At 53.8% G+C, this 26,332-nt stretch overlaps 3 protein-coding genes across 4 annotated transcripts; 2 read left to right on the top strand and 1 right to left on the bottom strand.

The window, feature by feature from the left end:
* The first annotated feature begins 2,536 nt into the window (after window positions 1-2,536).
* On the top strand, window positions 2,537-3,402 carry Ppp1r27 (protein phosphatase 1 regulatory subunit 27). Its single transcript, XM_059269867.1, has 3 exons — window positions 2,537-2,726; window positions 2,827-2,977; window positions 3,279-3,402. The coding sequence occupies exons 1-3, from the start codon at window positions 2,537-2,539 to the stop codon at window positions 3,400-3,402; spliced, it is 465 nt and encodes a 154-aa protein (XP_059125850.1).
* A 442-nt stretch (window positions 3,403-3,844) lies between these two features.
* On the top strand, window positions 3,845-10,493 carry Mcrip1 (MAPK regulated corepressor interacting protein 1). Of its 2 annotated transcripts, none has more exons than XM_059269865.1 (5): window positions 3,845-3,934; window positions 8,479-8,531; window positions 8,610-8,728; window positions 9,382-9,483; window positions 9,635-10,493. In XM_059269865.1, the coding sequence occupies exons 2-5, from the start codon at window positions 8,524-8,526 to the stop codon at window positions 9,697-9,699; spliced, it is 294 nt and encodes a 97-aa protein (XP_059125848.1). In that variant the 5' UTR covers window positions 3,845-3,934; window positions 8,479-8,523; the 3' UTR covers window positions 9,700-10,493. The 2 variants fall into 2 exon arrangements, with proteins under 2 accessions (XP_059125848.1, XP_059125849.1); XM_059269866.1 differs by lacking the exon at window positions 3,845-3,934 and adding an exon at window positions 4,248-4,376.
* A 5,335-nt stretch (window positions 10,494-15,828) lies between these two features.
* Gcgr (glucagon receptor) lies at window positions 15,829-20,345 on the bottom strand. Its single transcript, XM_059269864.1, has 13 exons — window positions 19,996-20,345; window positions 19,792-19,894; window positions 18,730-18,837; window positions 18,530-18,651; window positions 18,328-18,434; window positions 18,083-18,239; window positions 17,842-18,001; window positions 17,707-17,767; window positions 17,383-17,452; window positions 16,973-17,061; window positions 16,722-16,860; window positions 16,614-16,655; window positions 15,829-16,314 (listed from the first exon to the last, which is right to left on the bottom strand). Exons 1-13 carry the CDS (start codon window positions 20,053-20,055, stop codon window positions 16,075-16,077), a joined length of 1,458 nt encoding a protein of 485 aa, XP_059125847.1. The 5' UTR covers window positions 20,056-20,345; the 3' UTR covers window positions 15,829-16,074.
* Between the last annotated feature and the right edge of the window lie 5,987 nt (window positions 20,346-26,332).

The following is a 26,332-nucleotide window of genomic DNA, read 5'->3' as shown; positions in this document are numbered from 1 at the left end:
AAAAGACTCGCACAGCGTATTGTGGCTCCTACCGAAAGTCGAGGTATACTAGGCAGAGACCTCAGCTCAGAACACACAATTCCCAGGAACACTGTCTGTAAGGCTTTGGGAACTAGACTGTGACTCAAACAGAGACCCCAAACTCAAGAACCTCTGTGCTCTAAATGACCAGAGGCCTCATGTGCTAAATATGCCCAGACCTAGTCTCATTGGAGGCCATTCACTGAGGGAAGGAAGGGATGGTTCTACCAGTCCTCCCTGCTGCTCTGATGGTAGCACCTTCTTTCACATGCTTTCATATGATCCTCAGAGCTGGGAGTGCAGACCAAACCTTTCCACAACACAAAAAAAGACAATCGTCACATCTAATCAAGGAGGGGTTCTGTCACCCAGCTACAGCTTGGAACGTTTAGTTTCCCCACTTTAGGTAAACAAGTTAGAAGTCATGGTACCTGACTCCTCTCAAGTGACCAGGAGTTAGAACTGAGCCTTGGAGATGCAGAGTCACAGAACCATCCACAGCAGATTCTCTTAGGGCCCGTCCAAGTTTCTGGGATACTCAAACTCAGGGAACAGCCCCTGAGCACTGAGGGATATGGAAGCACCCTGCCAGGCAGGGAGTTCTTGTTCAGTGTGTCTTGTAGCCAATGGACCTCAGCTTTACACCTACAGGGTGCGTAACATGTTGGCTTGATGAAGGTTAGAAAGCAGCCAGGTGATGTAAGGCCTGCTGCTGACCACATTGCCTTCTCAGCTCCCCAGCTTGCCAAGGAGCTGCCCAGTCTCAGGCCTCCCATGACCACCTAGGAATCTCATCAGTATAGTAGGTTGTGTTTCTCAAACTCATGTCCTAGCTCCTAGTACTTTTGAGTGTGACTTTTTTGGAAATAGGGTCATTGTTAGTATAAATGGATAAAGTGAGGTCACACTGGAGAACGGTGTACCCTAAGTCTTTGTAAGAACATCTATGGATGGTGTCTTTATAAGGAAAAATCTGAGCCAGATGTGATAAAAACATGCCTGTAATTCCAGTACTTTTGTGAGGAGGCTGAGAGAGGAGAATTATGAGTTTAAGGCTGGCCAACCTGGAAAACAACCACCTTTCCTGAGGAAAAATAGAAATAAAAAATTAATGGGGTAGCTCAGTGTGGTGGTGAACACCTGTAAACCCAGCACTTGGGAACTGATGGCAGGATGCTCAGGAGTTTCCCTGATTTGCAGTTTAAAAGGGAGTTCAATGCCAGTGACTCTATCTAAAAAAAGAAAGAATAGAAAAAAAGGTGGAGGGGGTAAGACTTGACACAGGAAGAGACAGAAGCCATTAGAGATGAATGTAGAGATTGGGCAAATGTTTTTAGAAGCCAAAGAACAGAAAGACTGGACTGACTTCCAGAGCCTGGGAAGCCTGGGACAGGGGCTCTCCCAGAACCCCAGGAGTCCACCCTGGCATCAGGCTGCTAACCTCTGGAACTATGAGGGCAAATTCTTGTTTGAGAGTTGAGACCCGGTCTGAGCTACTTGGTCATAACAACCCTAGCAGACTCAACCATTAGCTTTCAGGAATTCAGGGAAGCTGTAGAGTCAGGCTATCCACACCTCCATAACCAAGTTTCTGGGCTCCTATGACCCAGCTGTACCTGCATTCCATCTACCAGGTAGTCTCACACCCCCAAGCCAAGCACCACCTGAGACCTTCGCTGAAGCTGTTGCAAAAGCAAGACAGCTGGCAGAGTCTGCAGGAAGCTAACATATGGGGTCCTTCCCTTTCTCCACCTGTACCACTCCCTGTCCCTTAGGAACAGACTGGATGCCACCTTCATGAGTCTCTAAGAAACGGTCCAGAACCCAGAGGCAGGGTGTGTGTGCGCACAGGGTGGGTGCCTTAGGACTGGTAGTGTTGACCTGCAGGACTGAGATCCTAGCCTGGGCAGCAGCAGTTCCTAACAGTATGATATACTCTGAAGGCAGTTCTGGGAATCTTCTCTAGACGCTACAAGGGAAGGTAAGAGCAACATGTTGGAAAATGGACAGTGCTGAGGCCTTCTAAATGACAATGGATCAGTGCTCTTCAGATGGGGAGGAGACTCAGTTTCCAGCAGGTAGACAGGTAAGCCATCCTTCAAGCTCAGACCCTCTTGATGCTTTTAAGCCCACATCCACAGCTTTTCTCATGGGCACTCTCCTAGTCCTTCTCCTGTCCTCTATAAGGCACCTTCTAGGTCCAGCTGCGGACACAGAGTAGTAGTAGCCAGGAAGGATCTGACCCCTTTGGCCGGACATAGTGACAGGTGTGCTGAAAGATGAGCCACTAAACATGATCCTGTGCTCCGGGAGGGGGGAGCAGCTCGGTTTCAGCCCCTCGCGTCTCCAAGCATGACTGTGCGGCTTTATATAGCCCCGCAAGCCCTATATAAGCTGGAATTGTGGTTCTGTCAAGCCAGAGGGCCATCACACTGATCTGGTCTGGCTGGCATACTTCCCACTCTTACCTACTGAAGTACGGTCCTCACAGAGATAGCCCACCCCGACCCCCAGGATGCCCAGCAGAACTGCCCGCTATGCCCGCTACAGCCCCAGACAACGGCGGCGGCGGCTGTTGGCTGATCGCAGTGTGCGTTTCCCTAATGATGTTCTCTTCTTGGACCACATCCGCCAAGGCGACCTGGAGCAGGTGGGGCGCTTTATCCGGGCTCGGAAAGTCTCCCTGGACACTATCCACCCCTCAGGTGAGTAAGCACTGATGGACTGGTCTTCTGTCTTTAAGGAGGTAGGGGAAATCCTGTGCAGAGGGCTACAGCCTTGACCCTGCATTCCCACCCTGCCCAGGCCTGGCTGCCCTGCATGAAGCTGTGCTCTCTGGAAACCTGGACTGTGTGAAGTTGCTGGTCAAATATGGTGCTGACATTCATCAGCGGGATGAGACTGGCTGGACACCTCTGCATATTGCTTGCAGTGATGGGTACCCTGACATAGCCAAGTAAGACTATGGAATACGGTTCAGAGGTTTCATCCCAATCCCTCCAAGCTTCAATTGGTCTCCAGCATGTGAACCCCCAAATATAGCTCCGATGGTGTAGGCAGCAACTCTGAGGGATTCTGGCAGTTTCTACTCGATTGCAACATTAGAGCAGGCTGGAAAATCTGGCCACAGGTTCCAAGGGGTCAGGTTTCTTCCTCCTTACTCTGCCTGGAAAAAACAAACAGGTGACCCCAGAATTCTAGCCCTCTGTTCCTAGGTGGGCTGAGTAAGCTTTAACCAACAGTCCTTCACACCCCAGGTATCTCATCTCTTTGGGAGCAGACAGAGATGCAGCCAATGATGATGGCGATCTGCCCTCCGACCTTATTGATCCAGACTTCAAGGACTTGGTGGAACTCTTCAAAGGAACCAGCATGGACTGAGCCACCCCTGACCTTTGGGGGTTTGTGCCTCCCTGGAGAAGAGGCAAGCACCTTGCCCCAGGGGCCAGGGTGTGCCCAGTGAACATGCCGGTGAGGCAGCCAGGCTGCCAGGACCTGTCGTGGGGCATGACTCCTCTGCCCCTATTTCTCTGGCTTGGCTTTTTCTCCAGGTTTTGTTTGGTTGGTTGGTTGGTTTTTTTATGATGATACTTTTTACTTTTTCAATAAACATGATTCCCAAGCTGTGATGGAGACTAATTAGCGCGGTCCACTGCAAAACCATCGCCATGCACGCTGAGCTGGGGCTTAGTGGCAGCGCAAGGCCTGGGCTTGGAGCCTCGAGGACCAGAGATGCAGGAAAAACACCCCCAACCCCGCGTTTCCGGGACGACCTCGCGCGCCTCCGACCTCGCCGTACCCCGTGCGCCCGCGATCACGTGGCCCGCTGCGTTTGCGCCTGCGCGGTGCCGTCACTTCCGGCCGGCCCACTGGAAGCGGCGGCGGCGGCGGCGGCGGCGGCGAGGAGGGCGAGGTGAGGAAGGCGCGGCGCGGGCGGCGCGGCGGGGCGGGGCTCCGCGGGCTCCGCGGGACCTTGGCCGCTCCGCCCCGCCCCGCCCTGGTGTCGCTGGGTCGCCTGGCCGGCGCTGGGAGAGACGAGGCCGGTGTCGCCGCGGGGTGCGGACGTGGCGGCAGCTTGGAGGAGCCTTTCCTGCCGGGCCGCCCGCGGGGAAACGACGCCCGCAGTCCCGGGGCAGCCTCCGAGCTCTTCCTGCTTTGGGCGTCGCAGGCCTGCCCCCTAACCCGCGCCCGGGTCTTTGCCGGTGCCCTGCCCTGCCTACATCCCTTTTGTTCCGGTGCAGCGGCTCCAGGGCCTGTCCGCTGTTAGTCCGCAAGGTGGACGGGATGGTGGCCGGAAGTGCCGTGCCCCTGTTGACAAAAGCAGTCCTGGACCTAGGGTGGTCGTCTTAGATAAGGTGATCTTCCCTCTGAGCGCCACGTTTCAGGCAGGGGACAAGCTCAAGCAAGGGTCCCCAGTGAGTTCGGATGAGCTCCTGGACTTCTGGGTGGGGAGTGTCCAGGGCAGAGAGAGGACACACACACACAGGACAGGAGGACAGCAGGAGCCAGGTCCTCCAGAATGAGGGGCTGGGGTCCAGTTGGGGAATATTGTGGTTTGCTAGTCCAGGGAAAGAAGAGAATACACATTGCATTCGAGGTCTAATGACTTGCCGTCATCACCCGGAAGCGGGCCCAACCTGTCACAGCAGAGTCTCCTGCTTGGCTGGTTAGTTATTAAGTAAAAGCCTAACAATTTGTAAAGGATACAAGGCATGGAAGGAGGAACCAGAAAATTTGAAGCAGGGAGTGGTGGCAGGTATCTGTAATCCCAGCACTTTGTGAGGTGGAGTCAGGAGTATCAGAAATTTAAGACCAGCCAGGGCTACACGAGACCTCTTTTTCTAAAAGGGGTGTGGAGAGAAGAAAGGAAGGAAAGAAAATTTGGATAGCAGAAACTCCAAAAGAACAAGAGTGACCAGCCTTTACACCTTTGGTTCTGGTGGGGGACCACCCTCGTTGTCACTGTGTTGGGCAGCAAAGTTATGACCACCAACTAGCATCATGTCCCTGGCATGTTGAATGTGTTTAGAAGAGTTGAAATGGGTTCTGGATCCCCTGCACCCTGTACTATCTCCCCCGCCTTGCCTTCCAGGAAGTCTCTGAAGGCCTTGGGTCCATAGAAGCTGATGGTTCTACATAGAATAAACCCATTCAATAAGAATTCTCCATGGAATAGAGGACTGTGAGCACACCTACATGGGTGTCACTGGGAAGTGGGCATTTCAGAAAGGAGAGGAACCTGATGTAGGATGCAGGCAGGGATTGAGGCAAACGTAGGGATAATTAGCATCTAGCACCCTGCTAGTTAATGCAGCTGTGAGGCCCTGGGTTGGATGGGGGCTGGGAGTCATTCAGATCACCTCTGTTAGGTGACAGCTGCTTCATCCTCTGAAGTAGGATTGTCAGATGTCTTCTTCCTGGCCAGCATGGTAGGAGCATGAACAGTGCGTAACATTCCCAGCCCAGGGGCTGCCCTGTGGTCCTCCCTTGGCAAGGGTCTGCTGTGGCCTGTGTGGTTCTCAGTCTCTGGATCTCCACCTTGTTTAAGTATGAACTGACTCCACATTTTCTGTCTCACACACAGTGGTCTGTAGCATCCCTTTATTATTAGTTTTCACTGGGGTAATGCAGTATGGCTCTGTCATGTCCATTATGTTGGCTGAAGAGCTGCAGGTCCTTCGTTTGAGGTACAGGCTTCATATGGCTATGCTTCAATCTTTGGAGCAGGAGGACCTGTTAACTGTTCCTGGTGACCAGTTCACTTTCAGTGAGGAAACCACAGGGTTTGGAAGGCCTCTGTCCAGGGTACTTCTGAACAGAAGATGAGGGAATAGAAAATGGTTCTAGTTCTGTTAGATTTTTAAAAGGCAGCTGGAGAGAAACTAAAGGAAGAAAGAAAGACTTGGTCTGACCTTAGGGGGGCCATGTTTATTCGCGGAGAGGACTTTGTCACCCAGGTGTGCAGATGGCCAAAATACCTACAGAGGAAGATGGGATGTGTAGTCTTTCAGCAGGAAACAAGTTTACAGCTGACTGCTGTGGGGGCTTCGGTATAGTGGCTGGTGACACGAGGAATTGTGGACCAAGAACTCAATGACTGTATGGCTCAAGTGGTTCCCACTGGGGAGTGGTGAAAAGTGTCAGGAGGCTGTACTGCCTGCCAGCTGTTTGTGTCTACAGTGGAGCTAGGGGGAGCTGGGGCAGCAGGGATGGGTGTGTAAGTCAGGAGGGCAGGGCCACAGGTAGAAAGAAGTATGTTGATAGAGGGAGTCCTTGGCCCAGGGATGTGTCAGAGGGTCATCAGATCTGAGATACAATCATTATTAGTTGTGCCTTATTTTGTGAGTTCACTAAACACAGCATGTATACACAACTGTGGAGCCTGGTAGCACAGGCTCATAACCTAGCTACTCAGGAGGCCGATGCAGGAGGATTGCAAGTCTAAGGCCTGCTCAGTCAGCAGTAAGTTCAGAGACAGCCTGGTGACTTAGACTGCGTCTCAGAAGTAAAGAAGGAAGCGGTTACACGTAAGGTGGCAGTTTGCCTAGATTTACGGGGAAGTGCTGCTTGGCTTGGGTGTGTGGGATTACTGGGACAACAACTTTCAAAGATACAGAGAAAAAGCATGGTGGAGTAGTGCCAGGCATAGTAGTAGTCCATGCCTGTAATCCCAGCACTTGGGGGTGAAGACAGAGAGCCAGGAGTTCATGGCTAGCCCTGACTACACAGTGATTTTGAGGCCAGCTTGGGCTTCCTATCTTTAAACACGAACAGCAGAAAGACCCAAAAAGTATTGTGGAATTGATGGAATGATTTACCTGTTGCTAGGGTGTTGAGGAAACACTTGTAACACAGAGAGAGAAGAAAAACAGGGCAAGGAAGTGCTGGGTTTGGAGCTTGAGGTGGCCTTGCCTGACCTCTGCTCCTGCTATCATCCTGGTGGGAGCCCCAGGGGATAGAGGCCTGGGTACTGCAAAAATTCTTTTGAAGTAGGGCTCTTTCCCTGGCTGCTCACTCGAAATGGTACCCCCTTCTATGGATGGCCTTTGTTAGACCACCACCCCCTTTACCTGGGCTGCTGAGTAATAGTCTGTGATCTCAGAGGTTTTTAGACATCCTTGGCACTTTTGCAGACTACCATTCTTCTTAGCCCATTGTACCTCTTTGGTCCTGGACCCCAGCATGTTAAACCTTTTAGAGACCCTGCTTATTTGGTATCATAATACTTTATTCCTTGCCGGTAAACGTGCTCAGGTTTCTCTGCTTCAACAAACATAAAGCCTGCTGCCAGCTAGGCTGGTGCCAGCAGGGGCACCCAGACAGAAAAGGCATTGGAGAATGTGACCACCAGAGCCTGAGGCTGCATGGGTAGAGGCGGCAGAAAATAGCGGCCTAGGGGACAGGTACTGACAAGTAGCAGTGAATCCTGGACAGAAAGGGTGTCAAGGGCAGAAGGCAGCGTGGACCCTGGAAGCTAAGGTAGGGATTGGCCCCTGAGCCCTGCCTTTCTCCTTCCTGGCCTGTACCTGGAGCTTCTCCATCTGGTCTCACTGCCATCCTTACATCTCAGAGGGCTTTTCTGTGCTTTGATGTCCTGGGCTGGCAGCTTTGGGAAAGACAGAGAGAGTGGGGGCTGGGAGCCAGGTTTGAGGAGAGGCACAGGGTTCTAGAGCTCTTATGGAATTGATACCATGAGGCATCTGAATAGTTAATGATCACTAACCATAGAAGAGCCTGGTGTGACATGCTTGGGACTGTCTGGATCTCCTTTGTCTTCAGCATCTGGGGTTGTCCCATCTGGACCAAGGCCAGGCTTAGAACTAACCCTGTATGACTGGTTTCCTTGTCTTGGGTTGTGTATCCTCAGCTGGTTAATTATGAGATTCTGACCCTAAACATAGATACCCCGCTCACTTGTCAGCAAAGATCCTCTGGCCTATAAACAGGTTGCACCCCAGGGTTCTGGTCACTAGGTTGGGTCAGGTCTGGCTGCTCCCACCAGAGATATCTTTCTCCTGGTCTACTTTATTTTTGATGCTCTAGTGTTCCTGGGATCCTTTGTCAAATGTCACTGAGCTTCAGGATAGCTAGTTTTCTCAACATGCAGTTCCCATGGACAGTTAGGAGGCTGAGTTTAGGCTTTGCAGAAGCATGAACGAGTCCTAGTAGCCCTCTGGGGTGGAGCTAGGGTCTGCAGACTGAAGACAGGAATGGGTTGGGAGATGGGGCTGAACACATGGTCCCAGTGGCTACGTTAAGCGGTGTTTGACCTGCGTGTGTCCTTTGTGTCTCTGACACCGACAACCTCCATAGCAGTTCAGGAGTGCTTGGAGCCCACTAGCCACTCAGGTCTTGGGCCTAGCCTAAGGGTCCCCAGTGGACTCAGGGCCGCATAGTTTGTTCCTTTTTCTGTTGGAAAGGCGACATCTGCAGTGCCTTGGGGTTTCTGTTTTATAGGCCGCAGGATCCAGCAGCCAAGTGCCAGGACCAGACATCCCAGCAATGACCAGGTGGGTCTTAGGTTTGTGTGGGAGTTGGGACTCCATCTGTCCTACTAATCCCTTCTCACACATAGAGCTTTTCCCCAGCTCTCCTGTCTCCAGAGTCGTCTACAACGGCAAGAGGAACAGCAGTCCCCGCTCTCCCACCAACAGCAGTGAGATCTTCACGCCAGCGCACGAAGAGAATGTGCGCTTCATTTATGAAGGTTGGTGCCCTTGGTGCCTGTGCTCTGCTCTACTGCCTGCCGTGGGTGAACACCCCCGCCCCCCACTCTTCCCACTCTGTCTGGGTCCCAGACAGTAGACCTTCAGTGAGAAGGCCACCATACTCCAGTGGCCATAAACTCTAGACCAAACAAGACTGGTGATAGAGGGACATGTGACGACAACCCAGAAGAGGGCATGGGGCTTGGGTAGAACCCCAGAAGAGGCGCTGTCTTGGAGGCAGTCCTCATGGCTACAGGCTTCCTTGGGAGAGGAAGTAGCTGTGAACACAGTGTGTCACTGAAGTGGACAGAGGTGGTATGGTTGGAATTGGAACAAATGTACTGGGAGGTAGGGTGACTAAAAGAGGTGGGGATGGGTGGGACCCTCTAAGGCACGTATGTGGCCCTCTAGCTTGGGGAGGCCATTGCACAGAAGGGACTGGCCTTCTGGAGGAGCAGGGGCGGGAGGAGCTGATGCAGAGGGAAGACAGTTTGGGATTCTGCAGGACACCCTCAGCTGACAGAGGGAGACTGTAGAAGCAGGCATGGATGCTGCTGAGGGAAAGGAAGGTCTGCTTGGCCCAGCATCAGGGGCAGATGCTCTGTTGGCTTGAATACTGCAGAGCACTCAACCCACTGTCCTCTTGTTGCAGCCTGGCAGGGTGTTGAGCGAGACCTGCGCAGCCAGCTATCTGGCGGTGAGCGGGGCCTAGTGGAGGAATATGTGGAGAAGGTTCCCAATCCCAGCCTGAAGAGTGAGTAGGGCAGACCTAAGGGAGCTGGAGGGAAGGCCCTGCTTCCTGCCTGCACTGTCATCCTTTCCAAGACACCTGGGTTTGGGAGCCTCTAGCAGTGGGGACTGGGTGGGGCTCTGTTCGCAGCACCAACCAGACTGTCCCCCGACAGCCTTCAAGCCCATCGATCTGAGTGACCTGAAGCGCCGGAACACGCAGGATGCCAAGAAGTCCTAGAGTGCCTGGCGCCCCTCCCCTGGCCTCCACAAGATCAGGGTGCACTTGATGTTGGTTCCCTCTGTTCCGGTGGCTCTGCTCCTGGGAGGGGGGAGGAGAGTGTGCTCTATTGGGCCGTAATCCCCAGAGCCAGCAGGATTGATGGTTAAGGCCCTTCCTTTCCTCTCCAGGGTATCAAGGTGCCTCTGTCACTGGGGGAACGGGGGTCTGGCCATGTCATCCCCTGTCCTTTTCCCCTGGCCAGCTGCATCTTGGGTAGCACCTGGCCCTGCCTACCCAGCCCTCTCTGCTGTTACCTGCCATGCCTGGCCCCTCTCCTTCCTGGCCACTCAAGGTCGGAAAGGATAAAGGGACCTCTGTTTCTTTGGCTGTTGGAACCTTGGATGACCAGAAATTAGGACATGTGCAGTCCCACCTGCATCTAGTGTGGGTCTCTCCATGGAGACTTCTGGCCTGGACCTTGGGGAGCTCCCCTATCCCCACTGTCCATCTTGCCCCTTTCTTGCCTCAGTTTCAGAGTGGAGTCAGCTCTGAGCCGAGGACAGTGCTGGCTCTCTGGAGGGGCCTCTGGCCACCAGGCCTGGTCTCCTGGGACCTGTAGCCCTGTGGCCACAGCAGTGCCCTTGAACAGGGGCACTAAGGCTGGCCTTGAAGGAGTGGTGCTGCCAGGCCTGTCCTGGCTTTCTGGGGTGTGCTGGGAGGATTACCAAGGCCCCCTTTTCTTGTACCCTCTTGAATCCAAGTGTCTGTGTTGGAGACTGAGGGTCTGTGAATAAAGGCGGGTGGCACTGGAAGTGGTGTCTTAGCGGTCTGTTAAGCCCTGCTCTGAAGCCCACACAGCTGCGCAGGACTAGAGACTCAGGCCTTGTGAGCCCTGCAGATCTGTGACCCCTGGCCCCCCAGAGCAGTCTGGTGAGTGATAAAACCAGATCCTTGTGGTGTCCAAGCTGCCGTTCCTCATATGGAGCTCTGAAAGTAGTTCACACTCTTTTTTTTTTTTTTTATCACCTTAAACTCCTTGCTGGCCTGGTTTATATGGACTCTGAGGAGCATTGGCTCCTTGGCTGTCTGGGGCAGCTGCTAGGCCCATGAGAGACCTGGCTGCATTTGACCTTCAATCATGGAAACAGCCCTGGAATGCTCCTGCTCCTGAGAAGATGCCAAAGCGGAATTTATTTCAGGAACATGCTTTCCCAGAAGAGTATTCCGGGGCTCAAGTGGCCCCCAGAGGCATCTCCTGGGTGTGGGCTGGGCAAGACAAGTCTCCTCAGGGAGGTGCAGGCAATACAGGACAGTGAGAAATAGGTGTTCTAGGTGCCAAGCCATCCCCCATGAGTTGGCATTGTTAGTTCCCTGGAGCCTGTTGGGCTCTTTGAAGAGGCTCAGTGTCCTAGGCTGTTGTTACCTAATCTGCTTCCCATTGTCAGGACTGGAAGGGGACATCAGGACAAGGTGGGTGGGCACACAATCTGTGATCCAGTATGTCCGCTGAGGGATCAAGCAAAGTCCTAACCCGAGAACATTCTGCCTCCTAGTGGGTTGATTCATACCAGCTCTACTAGGGCACTTCCAGGGGCTTCCCGGCCTTTCCTGGAGGGGTAGTAGGCTTGGACTCTGGCTGGGCTGGTGTCACACACATGACCTTCAGCGAAGTTGTCATATCCCAACCTCTTATAGTGATCAGTACTTGGTTCCTGTGTGGTTCCCAGGCTAAGTACCCGCTGCCACTATTAATCACTCATGGATTCACTTGACAAGGTTAGCCCAATATAGTGAGCTCAGTGACACATAGACACATACTAAATGTCCCTGAGATGTATCAAAGCCATATAATTGCTGGGCGGTGGTGGTGCATGCCTTTAATCCCAGCACTTGGGAAGCAAAGGCAGGCAGATCCCTTGTGAGTTTGAGGACAGCCTGGTCTACAGTGAGTTCCAGGACAGCCAGGACTGTTACACAGAGAAACCCTGTCTGTGGGGCGGGGGAGCCATATAATTTGGGTCCTAACAACTGGATCAGTCCTGTTTTGGGCTGTGGGTTCTGCCTTCTTCCCCCTAACCCCAGCCACCTAGGCCTCTGCTTTGCCTCTCAGTTCACCAGGAGTCCTTGCCTTGTACTCAGTGCTAGCTGGAGTCCCTTGCCTTAGAGTGTAAACACCTGGGAGGGCTATAGGGGGCATCCCAGTACCCATGCCCTCTGCATGGACCCTCGTGCTGGATGATCCCAGGTCAAAAGGTGAGCAGGACAGAGGAAAATAGGATTTGGTAGGTGGGGCTGACCTGCTTCAAGGACTCAGGGAGATATGCCCCTTGTTATGTGCCCCCCCCACACACACAACACAGTCATCTTCCCTCCCTGCCAAGGGCTACCACTTGGAGTCAGTGCCATGGGGCCACTACCTCCTACATAGAGTTCACCTTACAGGGTGAGAACGTGGATGAGATACTTGCACCTATCCACCTGTGGAGAAAGGGGTCAGGATCAGGGTTTGGAAACCTGCAACAGGTCTCCCACCCTGGCTGCAGGCCCATCCTGAAGCTACTCTGTCACCGCAGTACTTAAGTCATACTTGTAACTCTTAGCCATCCAGAGGGCTACCAGGCCTAGTGGTTAGCAAAATGAGCTGAGCAAGAGGATGCAAGCACCTTTGTGGATCAGTGTGCCTCCTCCTCCTGTGCTGTTCACAGAGGCAAACCCACACATCACAGTTAGCTTTCAACCAATGGTGACAATAAAAGTACAAATAAAGCAAGCCTGGATTTGTTTGTTTGTTTGGTTTTTTTGTTTTGTTTTGTTTTTTGTTTGTTTGTTATGGGCCTGGCTGGTCTGGAACTCACAAAGATCAACCTGCTTCTGCCTCCTATGTTCTAGGAAGTAAAGGCGTGTGCCACCACAACCAACTATCCTGAGTTTTTCATTTATTGATTTTTCCCCCTTCCCACTGCACCAGGCTGTTCCTGTCCGGTGTCTTCTCTAGATTTTTTTTTTTAAATTCTATTTATTTTAAGGTTTTGTTTTTTTTTTTTTTTTTAAAGATTTATTTATTATGTATACAGTGTTCTGCCTACATGCCTGCAGGCCAGAAGAGGGCACCAGATCTCATTATAGATGGTTGTGAGCCACCATGTGGTTGCTGGGAATTGAACTCAGGACCTTTGGAAGAACAGAGTGTCCATAGAGGCCAGAAGTTGCATCCCCAAGAACTGTAGTTACAGTCAATTGTGAGCTGCTTGATATGAGTGCTGGAGTCAGAATTCCAGTCCTCTGCAAGAGTATCCAGTGCTCTAACACAAAGCCGCCTCTCCAGTCCCTACAGTGGTTTTGCTTTAGTCTTTGTCTTTTTTTTTTTTTTTTTAAAGATTTATTTATTATGTATACAGTATTGTGCCTGCATATGTCCCTGCAGGCCAGAAGAGGGCACCAGATCTCATTACAAGTGGTTGTGAGCCACCATGTGGTAGCTGGGAATTGAACTCAGGACCTCTGGAAGAGCAGTCGGTGCTCTTAACCATTAAGCCATCTCTCCAGCCCAGTCTTTGTCTTCTTTAGATGGGATCTCAAGGTGGCCTCACCCTTACTATGTAGCTGAGGGTGGCCTTGAATTTCTGACCCTTCTTCCCTCCAGCTTCGTAAACGTAGGGGTTGTAGGCATGTGCCACCATATCTAACATGCTGAGGATCATGCTAGGAAGGGACTCTACAGCTGAGCTACATCCCCAACCCTCCAATAGTTTTGTTTTCCCTCAATTTTGGTCGCATCAAGATTGATCACATGATGTTTGTGTTTGTATTCAAAGCAAACCATATGGTGAGTTGTTTTTTCTATTTTTTTTCCTTGTGGAATTACTAATTGCCTTCTTTCACCATCTGCTTTGTTTCTTTTCCTTACCTTTTTGTGTGTCTGTATGTGTAAATGTGTATGTGCACGTTAAAGTATGTGCATGAGTGGAAACGGGAAACACCTTGAATGCTATCTCTAGGAAGCCTGTCTGCCTCCTTTGAGATTGGCCTGAAGCACTTGTCACTCAGGCTGGACTGGCTGGCTGGCAAGCCCCGGGTCCTCCTGTTTTCTCAGAACTGAGATTCCACTTGCATACCACCTTGCCCTTTCGTTCTGCCTTATTTGTGGGACCCAACAGCTTCATACGTGGTAGGCAAGCACTCCACCATTGCTCTGCAGCCTCTTCCCTTTAGGGTTTTGTTGTTGTTGTTCATTTGAGACAGGGTCTCTATACAGCCCTGGCTGTCCTAGAACTCACCATGTGGACCAGGCTGGCCTCAAAATCAGAGCCCTGCCTGCTACTGCCTCATAAATGCTGGGAATAAAGGTGTGCACCGTGACCCACAGCTGGCACCTTCAGGTTTTTGTTTTGTTTTTTTTTGGAAGTCTCATGTAGCCCAGGCTGATCTTGAACTTGTAGTTCTAGGCCTTCAAGTCTTTATCATCCTCCCAAGTACTGGAATGACCACATCTGGTTGTGTTTGCTTAGTTCCTGTATATTAATCCTAAAGCCTGAACTCTACCCAGTCATCTGAATCTACCATCTGTTCATTTTCACTCCCTTTAGGAGACTCTCTGGAGCCCTTTTTCTGGCTTGAGGTCCCCTCCTCTAAGCAGTCATCCACAGCTCAACTCTCCTAAGTTTGATCCTTGATGATCAATGTCTTTTTTTCTTCTTAGTTTTCATCTTTATTTTTGTGATATGAATGTCCACACACCAGATTCTAGGGGACCACGTGCAAGTCATCTTCCTTCTAACAATACACATTCCTCTGGAACACTGAACATACCTGCCACAGGATTACATTTCCTTTCCTTCATATTCACATGCCTGTGTCCCTCCGAGGTACCTGTGCACACTCACACACTTTGCTGAACAGCACCCAACATTCCTATGGGGAGAAGGAGACTGACATGCAGGACTAAGGGAGGAGAGAGAACCCTGGAGAAGGGATAGGGTCCCCTGAAATGAAAGTGATGCTGCATGGACCCTGGGTTGAGCTGGAAAGAGTTCCTCCACCACTGTGGAGCTGCCAGGTCATGGTTCATGTTCATTGGCTAAGTGAACCTGCCTGGCTCCCACCTCTTCCCTTGCCTGCACCAGTCTGCTCCAGTTCCCTTGGGGACAGAGATGGGGACAGGGGTGAAGGAGGACAAGGGCAGAAGGACTCAGGATGGGGAGGGCTGTCAGGAGGCCCCAAGTGAGCTACATCCCCCAAGGCAGTCACCAACCCTGAGCTCAGCTGGCGTGAAGGAGAATGTACATACTCATGTGCTGGCCTGGAGTGGCTTTGTGCCCACAGCAGGCACCCAGGCACCCAGAGCTCTGGATCTGGGGCTTAGAGTCTGGAGGTCTGGGATGAGCTGCCCAAGATTGCAATGTCAGAAGTCCCGGGTCTCAAGCAGATGCAGCCAGCTTCACTGGCTTCCAGCCCTTTGTCTCCTACCAGTCCTAGTATCTCAAATACCCACCTGGGCCAGAGGTGCACCAGTCCTCCGAACCCAGCCTCCTGCATGTCTCCTCCTCACTTCCCTCCCTGCTGCTCCCAGGCATTTGGAGGGTGGCAGGGTAAGGCCCCCTTCTGGCCCCAGTGCCTGGCCTGGCAGGTGAGTCATTCTATTTACCTTTCCTGAGAGGCCTCCTGTCCCTTCATTTGCTTCAATTAGCTGCTCTGCCTGAGCAGGTACAGCCCACGTGGCCTGATGCTGGCTGTGTGCACCCCTCCCCCAGGATCCTGCACCATTTTCTACTTTAACAGAGGTACCTGGCTGACTTCTTCCCCACCCTATCTTCACAACACAGGCCAAAGAGAGAACCCTAGAGGTTGACCACAGTCCTTCGTATGTCCTATTCTGCCCAACAAGGCCCTGGTTTGCATGGCTGAGTCAGGAGACTATCAAAAACACTTCCTCAAGGGGCAACTTAGGCTCAGGGTGATCCTGGAGAAAGCAGCCCCTACCCCAAAGCACCACGTTGGGGACAGCTATTTCCTGGATCGCATTAGCCCTCTCTGCCTGGTGAGTACCCATCCACAGCTGCTCCTACTCCTTGAGCTGGCCCAGCTCTCCCAGTGCTTCAAGCCCTGCTGTTGAGGATATGCACAGCAGCTACTACTTGGGCTCTTTATTGAAGGACATATATCTGTGCACATGGGACATGTCAATACACATGGGAACACCCAGAGTCTATAGCACAACTTCTCCATCATATTCCACCCTCACTCCATCAGTGTGGCCTGTACCAGGGTCCGGACAGGTTTGGGGAGTGTGGACAAGCTGTTGTCTAGCTGCATTGTCTCCCCAGCCTTGGCCAGGCATCTGGTCCTGAGTTGTCCTGTAATCTGAATCCAGCCTGGCTGGGCTCCAGTGGAGATTCAGGTGTGGCTGTCAGCCAACCCTGAGAGACTACTGGCAAAGGAGGTGTCCACAGAGGGTTCATGGTGGCCAGTCCCATTGCTGTTGCCTGCACTCACAAGCTGAAGTTTCTCCCCGGGATCACCACCACTAGACCCTGCAGGGGCCATGTGGCTGCCATGGCTGATAGCTGTCTGTTCATCCTTCAGGGCTTTGCCCTCTCGCCATCGCCTCCAACGCCGCAGCAGCTCCGCCTGCACCTAGGGGAAACACAGGTAGGGCCACTCTGTCATCCTACCTCGCTAGGATCCTGCCTGGGTCACTCTGAGGTGCCCAGCTTTAGTCTAAACAGACCTAAAGTCAAACTCCCATATTGGGTACATTAGGGCCATTTGTCACCAGGGAAGGTGAGGATCACCTCACATACTGAACTCCCTGAGGACCTGGGGGGCCTGACATCCAACACATGCACCCATAATAATGGAGAGGAAGGTATGGTCATACCAGGGCAGGGCTGGCCCCTGTGCCATGCTCTGATCCTGGTCCCAGCCTCACCTACCTCCTTGTTAAGGAAACAGTAGAGAACAGCCACCAGCAGACCCTGGAAAAAGAGGGTGGTCAGGGGCAGCACTCTGGGCCCTAGGGGTGGGGTATGGTGGGGACTCACCTGGAAGGAACTGAGGAAGAGGTCGAAAAAGAGCTTGGTGGAGCGCAGGGTGCCCTGGGCGTGCTCATCAGTCACAAAAGCAAAGACCACCTCATGGACCCCCAGCAGAGGGATGAGAGTCAGCGTGGACCTGGCTAGCCTGCAGAGGCAGAACTTGAGCACCCTTACCTGCCAGGGCTTCTGGGCTCTCCCCAAAAGGCATTGGCCCCCAACCCCAACCCTCTCTGGCCTGGGCCCTGGCCCTTGCCCACCGGAACTTGTAGTCAGCATAGTGCATTTGATGGGCACGCAGCTTGGCCACAAGAAGGTGAATAATGCGGACAAAGATGAAAAAATTGATCTGTGTGAGGAAGACAAAGGTCAGAGGCAGCCTGAGAACTTCTTGCATGGTGCTCATGTGTCCCCCCTGCAGGTGAGGTTGTTGCCAAGTGAGCCCTGGACACATGGTTCTAGGGCTGGCAGGCATCCAGCCAAGGATGGGCAGCTTGACCCACAGCCCAGGGTATACAGCCCTTGGATAAGTGCTGGGATTACCCACCCTCCATCCTCTGGGCAGAATGTGTTCTGCTAAGCCTCTAGAAGGCTGAGGAAGCAAGGACCTGGGAGAGCCAAGCCAGTGGCCCTTTCCCTGCTGAGGGCAACAAGCATCTTGTTTCCTCACCAGTATGGCCAGGAAGACAGGGATGCGCAAGATCCACCAGAAGCCCATGTTATCATTGCTGGTCCAGCACCTGCAGAGGGTGGTCGCTCACATCCTGGGGATGCATGCAGCTCCCCAGGCCCTATCCCTATCTGCTGGGATTTACTGAACACCCCCAGAAAGGAAAAGTGAGAGCCTTTAATGAACCCCAGCTCCAGAACCCTGGATTTACATCTCTTGTCAAAGTGTGACCCTCACCCATCTCCCCCCACCCTAGGGTCTCTTTACAAAGCCCAGCACCATCAGCCTCAGCTGCTCCAGCCCAGCCTATTAACTCATACTCACTGGACATTCTCAAACAGACACTTGACCACCACCCAGGGGATGACAAACAGCAGGGGCGCCCCTGTGGGAAGCAGCAGCTGTGGTTCCATGGCCCTGGTTAGCTTGCTTCCCCATTCTCCCCACAAGCCTACTCACCCCAGCCAATGCCCAGGTAGAGGGAAAAGAAGCTCTTCTCTGGGAAGCTGGCAAGGCTCAGCAGGCTGGACAGGTACACACCCTCTACCAGCAACCAGCAATAGTTGGCTATGATGCCGTACTGCATGATCACTGTGGCCACTCGACAGCCAGCCACCGCCTGAGCAAGGTGAGGTATGAATGGGGTCCATGACACCCTGCCACCCTACACAGGCTGGCGAGCCTTCAGATCTGGGCTCACCCCATCACTGAGCCAGACGCTCACGCTTAGGTCATCTCCAATCTTCTGGCTGTAACGTGTCTTGAGCAGCCAATCAATGACCAGCACAGAGCCAGCCTTGAGCACAAAGGATGCAAACAGGTTCCCGTGGATATAGTTTCGGGTGCAGTGCAGCTTCCTATACGACAGCAAGTCAGCACCACCCCTGCCCTGTCCCTCTCCCCCCTTACCACACTGAGTATGAGCTGTGATTGACAGCTGCATACCTGAGGCCCAGCAGGATGACCAGGGCAAGGAGCAGGGCCCCCAGGGACAGACTGTAGCCCACAGTGTACATCACCTGGTAGCTGCTATACATCTTGGCCACTTCCTTCTGCAAACCAGAGACTGAGCGGGCCTGGGCAGTGCCTCATCCCCGGGCCCCACCCAGCCCCACTGTGATTCCACCCCAAGCCCTCCAGAGCTGACCTGGACCTTGATCTCTTCATCATCCATCTGACACTGGGAGGCGTTGCGCCATGGCTGCCCCCGGGGCCCTCTCACCCACTGCCCGTCAGGCCCACACCTCTTGAACACCAGGCGGTGCTGCACTGGGACATGGGTGCAAGGCTCTGATCAGCCCACCCTTAAGCTCCACCCCCTCAGCTTCCCAGGCCCTCCATCATTACCTTTGTGGTACCAAGGCAGGTACCAGGGGCAGGAGATGTTAGCTGTGGTATTGGGTGGGGTGTCAGGCCAGCAGGAGTACTTGTCAAAGGTTCTGTTACAGACTAGCTCTGTGAAGATGAAGGGAGGTGGGAGAGGGATTCCAAATCAGGACCAGAAGGCCCCTGAGCATCACCATCACTTCATTGAGCCTGCATCCAAAGGGGCTGCCTCCCTGATGTGGGGCACAAGGCACAGCCCCTGGGTCTAGTTATCTTGCCTCCTGGACCCCATGCCCACCTCCCCCTCCAGCTCAGCCAACACTTGAGTTTGCCCAAGGTACCTTTCCTTCAAGATCTCCCATTCAAATGTGCCCCAAACTGCCTTTTTTAAAAATTAGTTTTTAAATTTTTCACATTTATTTTAGTGTGTGTGTGTTGTGTACATGTACATGTATAAGCACACAGAAGCACACGTGTGGACATAGCATATAGGGTCATAGGACAACTTGGAAGAATCATTTATCTGTTTTCACTCTGTGGGTCCCAGAACCTTTATCTGCTGAGCCATCCCACCGGCCCCTCCCTCCTTGTAATACATTCCTTCCCGGATGTTGATCCCAGTTTGGTTGGCATCCTTTCTAGGCCCAGTCCCAACCACAGTTCTTACATCCTTCTCCTTCATTCTAGGCACTGGTCATCTCCCTCAACTGAACAATGACATCGCCCCAATCTCTCTTGGCACCCACCACTGACCTTATCCACTGTCTGCCCACTGTGAGCCGCACCCTGCGGCAAGGAGGACAGCGGAGGTGTCAGCTGGCTGGGGATAGGGGCACCCTGCGGCAGGGAGGACAGTGGAGGTGTCAGCTGGCTGGGGATAGGGGCACCCTGCGGCAGGGAGGACAGCAGAGCACGCCAGCTATAAGGCAGTTCTGCATTTCTTTTGTTTCCTGACCATGCTGCCTTGGGGAAGCCACTTGCCTCTGGAGGTCAGTCACCTGGCCTGCATTGAGTGTCCCTGTCACATTCCCATAAGAAGGTCCCGCAGGGTGACGGACGCAGGAGTCTGTCGGTGGGACTCACCGGTAGGTGGAGGCAGCAGGCTCAGATTGTGGTGGCACTGGTCACCGTACAGCTTCCATTTCTCAAACAAGAAGTCCATTACCTGGGCAGAGGGTGCCCTTGGCTGGGAGACAGGTGGCAAGCCCCAGAAGGACAGACAGCTGTCAGCACTTCTGTGCAGGGCAGGCAGCCCTCTATGCAGGGTGATGGGTGCACAGCACTCACCAGGCACAGCAGCAGCAGCAGCAGCAGCAGGTGGGGACTGTGGGGCTGGGCAAGAGGCATACCTCTGGGTAGCCACCCCCCACATCTGGCGGGGGTTGCACGTCTTGGTCCTTGGGGGTGTGTACACCCCTCCTCTGGCTAGAGAGAAGCAGAACAGTGGAGTCTGGAGAAAGGCTATAGAGCATCCTGTCCCCTAAGACTAAACCTCTGAGCCTAAGGCCTCCTGATAGCTGAGGCTTGTGGAAGGGACATGTGAGCAGCTCCCAGTCAGAGATGGGCGACCATGGGCAACTGTTTTCCTGCTATCTGGGGCTGGCTGGCTGACAGTAGTCAGCCTTCCTACCTGGCCACCCTGTTCTCTCAGAGTGGCACCAACACCTCAGTTACTTCCTCCTCCCTCAGTCCTGTTGCCCTGGCTGGACCTAGACCTCCCCACCTATCCTTAACCCTTGGAAAGCCGACTGGCCAGACAATCTAACCCAGGATAAAGAGAGTGAGATGGAGTGCCTAGGCCCATTGCCACTTGGCCCTTGTGCCAGAGAAGTTCCTAGACTGCCAGGGGCCGGGGGGCGGGCATGTGCTCAGGTTGTCTCTGCCACCTGTACGTCCCCTTTCCCAGGACCAGTGTGTTGTACAAGGTTCTCAGACTGGGCCTCATGGTCACTTGGGGCACCAAACTGGCAGCACATTCCTTTAAGGTTAGCACAGCTGCTGCCAGGGCCCAGACGAGGGACACCTCGGCCTGATGTTGCCAGCAGGACCTGAAACACTAGTGGCAGGTCCCGGGCAGCAGCCTCACACCTCAGCCCCACACTGCTTCAGAACTCTGCTTGGCTCTGCTGGAATCTCATGGGAGAAGAGAGAAGAGCTTCTTAGGGCCTCACACTATAGGGTAGTCACACTATGAGCTTCCCAGGGCCTCTCTCCTGTGTACCCACAAGTAGAATATAAAATACAGAGCCAGGTATGATGGCATATATCTCTAGTCCTAGCATTTAGGAGGTGGAAGCAGGGGGACCACCCAAAGTTCAAGGCCAGCTTGGTCTATAGAGTGAGTTCTTGGCTGGCCAGGACTACATAGCAAGATGCCCTTGAGGTGGGGAAGAGAGGATGGTGAAGAGGAGAAGAGAAGAACATGGATATGGCTAAGGTAGAGGGATTTGCAGGGGTCTCAGCTGGCAGAAAGGGGGACCCCTGGATTTCAGCCTGCTATGGTAAGCCCCGTTGAGTTCTAGAGGCAACAGCTTGATAGGGCTTCCCTGCACTTCTGCCCTCCTACACTTCTGGCCCCTTCAGTCACACTTGGCTTGCCGCCTACTGTGGGACTCCTGAGTCTGGCAGGAGGCAAGATCCAAGAGTTTTAGATCTCTGGTACCTGAACCTCAGGGCAAAATAAATACCCATAGAGTAGAGGGTTCCTGCTAGGAAGAAAGCAGCAAACAGGTTGAAGAGGAGAGGAAGTTCAGGTATTCCTCTCTGGGTCACCAAGCAGCCTTACTCTCCTGATTTGGATCAAATAGCCCCATTCGCTGCCCAGGTCACTAGTGGGCTGGTATGGAGAAACCAGAAACTGGTGCTTCACCCACTATGCCTGGCTCCCACTCCAGAGCTGCTGGGGTCTCCCAGAGGCCCTGAAAAAGGAAGGGTGGAGATGGGAAGGCTTCGGGGCACAGTGAGATTGACAAGGGACGACCAGTGTGAGTAGATGGATATTGGGAACACAGGCAAGGGGCATGGGAAGGAAGGATACTGGCCCAAGGCCCTGCAAAGGTGGAAATCAGTCCAGTACGGGCAAACAGACCTTAGAGCCCAGGTCTGCCTCCATAGCCCTGGTTGAAAACATGAATGTTCAACAGCTGGATGGTCCCAGCAGCCTGGAGTCCCAGCACGCGGGAGGCAGAGGCAGGTGGATCTCTGAGTTGGAGGCCAGCCTGGTCTACAGAGCAAGTTCCAGGATAGCCAGGGCTACACAGAGAGACCCTGTCTCAGGGGAAGGGTGTGTGTGTGTGTGGGGGAGAAAATGTGAACTTCTGAAGCCCACCTTACTTATTTCCCCGGGCTAGGAGGACTGTGGAGCTGATTGTAGGAAAGGGCTGCTGATGCTTATCTGGGAACTCCAGAGAGAAGCAAGCCCCCAAAGAAGGAGGGATGGGTCATTCTGGACCTTCATGGCCCCAGATCTCTCTTCAGGGCAGCTTGTCCAGGGGCATACTCCCATACCACAGAGAGTCATAAAGGCAAGACTGAAGCTGAGCACAGTCATACAAGCCTTTAATCCTAGCACTTGGGAGGCAGAAGCTAGGTGGATCTCTGAGTTTGTGGCCAACCTGGTCTACATAGTGAAGTCTGGGACAGCCAGAGCTACATAGTGAGACCTTGTCTTGAAAAATACAAAAATAAATAAATAACAAAGAAGAACAAAGGTGAGACTGAGAATCCTTGAGGATTTCCTTCCACACAGATCAGGGTGGGTGGGCTCAAAAACGCTCAGGGCTAGATTACTAAGGGTCCAGTAATCTTCCACTGAGTCTCTCATAGAAATTAGGAAAGGGTAGAGTGGGCGAACTTCCTATTCCTGTGGGTGGTGAGGAATAACAACAAGGGGGTGTCTGGACAGTTCTCTGAATGGTGAGATAGAGAACATCAAGGATATGGGGACTGATTTTCAGTCCCACAAGGCTGAGACACTGGGTCTCTGCAGAGAACACCCAGGCCTCATGCTGAAGCCTGTGAAGAGGGACCAACAGGGAATCCTTTTTCTTGTCACTGAAGGGGATGTACCACTGGGTGGTACAGGGCTTGTAGGATAGCACTGCTCAGTCTGTGTATCCTGTGCAGTCTGCCTCCTGTCCCCACAGTGGGGGGAAATACTGACACCCAGACAGAGCCCACCAGCACTGATAAACACTCATCCAATGAGAGCACAGTCCCAGCCCTGCGGGGACAGTCAGGGGTGGATGTGGTACCTTTGCTCCTGTGGCTGTCCGCAGGTCTGTCCCTTTTTCCACCTTATTACCCTCCCTGGCAAGGAACACATGGGAGTAAGGGACAATGGACCAGGGACACTCCCCTCCTCCCTTCCTGGACTAGGTCGCTGAAATCCCTCTCAAGTCTCAGACTTCATGAGGCCAACTGTAGGTGAAATGTGAAGATGTAAGTCTGAATTCCTAAGATGTCAGTCTGTCTTGTCTTTATGCTCTTGCCTATGCCCTCTTCTTCACAGCTCAGATCTGGCACACCGGCCGGACTGGCACTGCCCCACACCACCACTGCTCCCAGCTGGCTCCAACAGGACAAAGGACGCTGGGGTGTTTGCAGTGTGGCCAGTGAGCCACTGATTTTTGTCTGTACGTGGCTGAGGGTCAGATGGATGGCCCAGTGGCTAAGGGAGGCATCACTGGGGAGGCTCTTGGCTCCCTAGGAGACGAAGTTGGAGGGGTAGCAAAGTCTTTGTTCTGAGGAATCCATAAAGGTATCGATTGGAAGAGGGTTTTGGTCAAAATAGAGAAACTAGTCCAGGTCACAGCCCTAGGGTAAGGACAGGATCAGGATCCATAGGCTGTTGACAAAACCTAATTCCTGAGTCCTTCCCCCTAAAGAGGGCGGGCAGGCCCTGAGATACCCGCCACAGTGAGCTCAGATTCCTCCTCCTATGTCTCCAAGACAGGACAGCAAAATATTCCTGGTCGATCCTCGGAGGGTGCCAGAGCCAAGAGGTGAACTGCGTGGGTCTGAAGTGGGAAGGTGGTCGCTGGGGAGCCGGAAACAAGACAAGGGCAGTGATCCGAGCTCGCAGGGGTCAAAGCGAACAATTGGGAGCTGCGGAAGAAAAGCCCTCGAGGCAGAGTGCCTACGCGCCTCACCCTATCCCAGCAAGATTGGGTCACTGCTAGGGAGTCCTGGGCATTAGGGACACGTAGGAGGGGAAAGCGGATCCAGCAGAGGGGAACGAGCGAGCCATCGGAGGAGGAGCGCGGAGCTGAACCGCGTTTGGCGCTGAGTGGGGCAGCAAGACCCACGCCTGCGCCCACCCTCTCGCGCTCCCGGAGAACAGAAAGGAGAGCTTGAGACCCCTAACCTTCCAGACGGTTAGGGATCAGGTGACCGTCCAAAGAGTAGGACACATCCCCGGGGTTGGAAACTGAGGTGTTCGACTGGGGCGAGAACCGCAACACCCAAGACTCCAGGGACAGTTGGCCCACGTCCAGGTCCGCGGGCCAGCTCTTGAGTACCCTCTCTGTGCGCCCTGGTCACGCCCGTGCTCCAGCGCCCCACAGACCGCCTGGGACTGCCCCCAAGGGGCCCGACCCTAGTGCTCACTGCGCTCAGTCGCTCGGGTTAGGGTTGGGCTCCTCGCGGTCCTCGAGCGCTCGGGTCTGGGAGCTGGCAGCCAATGGTCTCCTCCGCGCTGCGATCGGGGTCGGCGCCGGCTCCCAGCCAGCCGCTTGCAAACTTTCCGGCGGCGACGTTGGGCGGCGGCGGCGGCGAAGGGGGAGGGGTGGGGGCGGGAGCGGCCAGCAGGGGAAGGGGAGAGCCGAGGGTCCGAGCCCTCGCCTTAGCGCAGCGGACCTGCTGCAAGCCCTCAAACCCTCTCAGTGTAACCCCGGATATCTCTCCCGTGCGGCGCTTGCTTTGCGGATCTGCACCTCGCGCACCCGCTTCCCCTCCCCTCTGGCACACAGAACCTTGCGCAGGCCCTGACCCGGACTCCGACCCGACGGGTCCTTTCCGAGGACCCTCGCTTGGTGTACCGCAACCCTGCAGATCCAGTCTTGCACCTGGACTTCAGAGACCCTCCGCGGGTGAATCCTGACCTGGCCGGTGCGGGTCCTGGCGGGTCTGAGCTCGCCAAGAAAAGAAGTGAGGGTGTGACTCAGCGCGCCCCTTTCTCTTGAGACGTCCGCTGTCCTGGGGTCGCACCATTGCATTCAGGTTGCAGTCCTGATTTTCCGGAAGGATTAAGTCCCTTACTTAACCCCATCTGGCTCCCGAGTGAAGGAAACCACTGCAGCGGTCACACACGCACCACAGGCGAGGTGGGGGAGGTCAAGGCATGTGGACTGCCCTGCAGGGTTCAGACAAGGGATCCTCTAAGAGTGGCCCTTAATCCCTTGCCAGGTTACATCCCCTGTGGGCCTCAGAGACTCCTCCTGTCCGAAAAGTCCCCTCCAACACCGCTCATTTGGCAGCCGTTGACCTGACCCGGACCTCAGTCTGCACAATCCGTTCCTTTCCTCGAAGCATCCTTTTCTGAGGAGTCCAGTGTTCTGAGCAACAGTGCACCTTTCACCCCTAGACTCAGCCCTGGAAAGGACATTCTCTCCCACTCCAGCGCCCCACTCCTGTGAGCCCTTGAACCACCTTTTGCTCCCTCATCTCTGCCGGGGCATTCCCCTCTTGCCCAGTGACCTTGGGGTCAGAAACTCCCACGGGCGCTCTTGGATTTCCATTTCTCTAGCTTCTCCACATCCTGTAACACTGGGGGCCATGTTGCTTTCTAGAAAGTTCTCCGTGTGGCTGTGGCTTTCGGCATGGGTACTCACTTTCTCCTGCTTTCATGGAGATATCCCTCCTCAATTTCCAGAGTTCCCAGACTGACAACTCCTCTGAGGTCCAAGCTTCCTATCTGTGTGGTGTCTCCTTTACCTCTTACGTGCAGATCACCTAGGAGTGAACCCAAGGCACCTCTCAGGAGCCCAGGCCATCACCAAGTGTCTATGTCCTCTGGAACACATTTGGTCTCTTCTCTGTCACCCACTGGCCCCCTCCCCAGAACTCCCCTCTGGACCTTGGGTCAATTCTTTGGTCAGATGCTGTCCTTCTCCAGGACTCCATTTCTGTTTTAGGGGATGTTGAATCCTGTGCCCCAAGCTATGAGTCCCCCCACTGGAGAGCCAGTCCACCCTCCAGGGCCTACTAGGCAGCTCCTGCTTTGTACATGTGTCAGGTCCACAGGACAACCCTGCCACCTAATCCTCCTCCTGTGCTGCAGGACTCAGCGAGAGGGATGCTCCTGGCTGCTCTGTCTTCTGTAGCCTCATTTCCAGAAATCCCACATGGGGCCATTCTCTCCGTTTTGCTCCAGGCAATGACCAGAAGGCAAAGACCTTCTGTTTGCTTCTGCTGTATGGGGGCCACTTGTGCAAGGCTGAGGGACAGATACAGCCCCTCGTTCAGTTCCTGTCCCACCTCCCTGGGGCACAGGCTGGAAGACTGAGTGCCACAGCCAAGGGCTGCCCCTCTGTGAGCTGGTAATGAGACTCAGGGGTGAGAGGTGCCGTGAGCTGGGCACCATTGTGGCCCTGAGCTGCGGGTACCAGCTCCTCAGTGGTCAGGG

The sequence above is a fragment of the Peromyscus eremicus genome, chromosome 8a (genome assembly GCF_949786415.1).
Source record: "Peromyscus eremicus chromosome 8a, PerEre_H2_v1, whole genome shotgun sequence".
Classification (NCBI taxonomy): domain Eukaryota; kingdom Metazoa; phylum Chordata; class Mammalia; order Rodentia; family Cricetidae; genus Peromyscus; species Peromyscus eremicus.
This window is presented reverse-complemented; position numbering and strand designations above follow the sequence as displayed.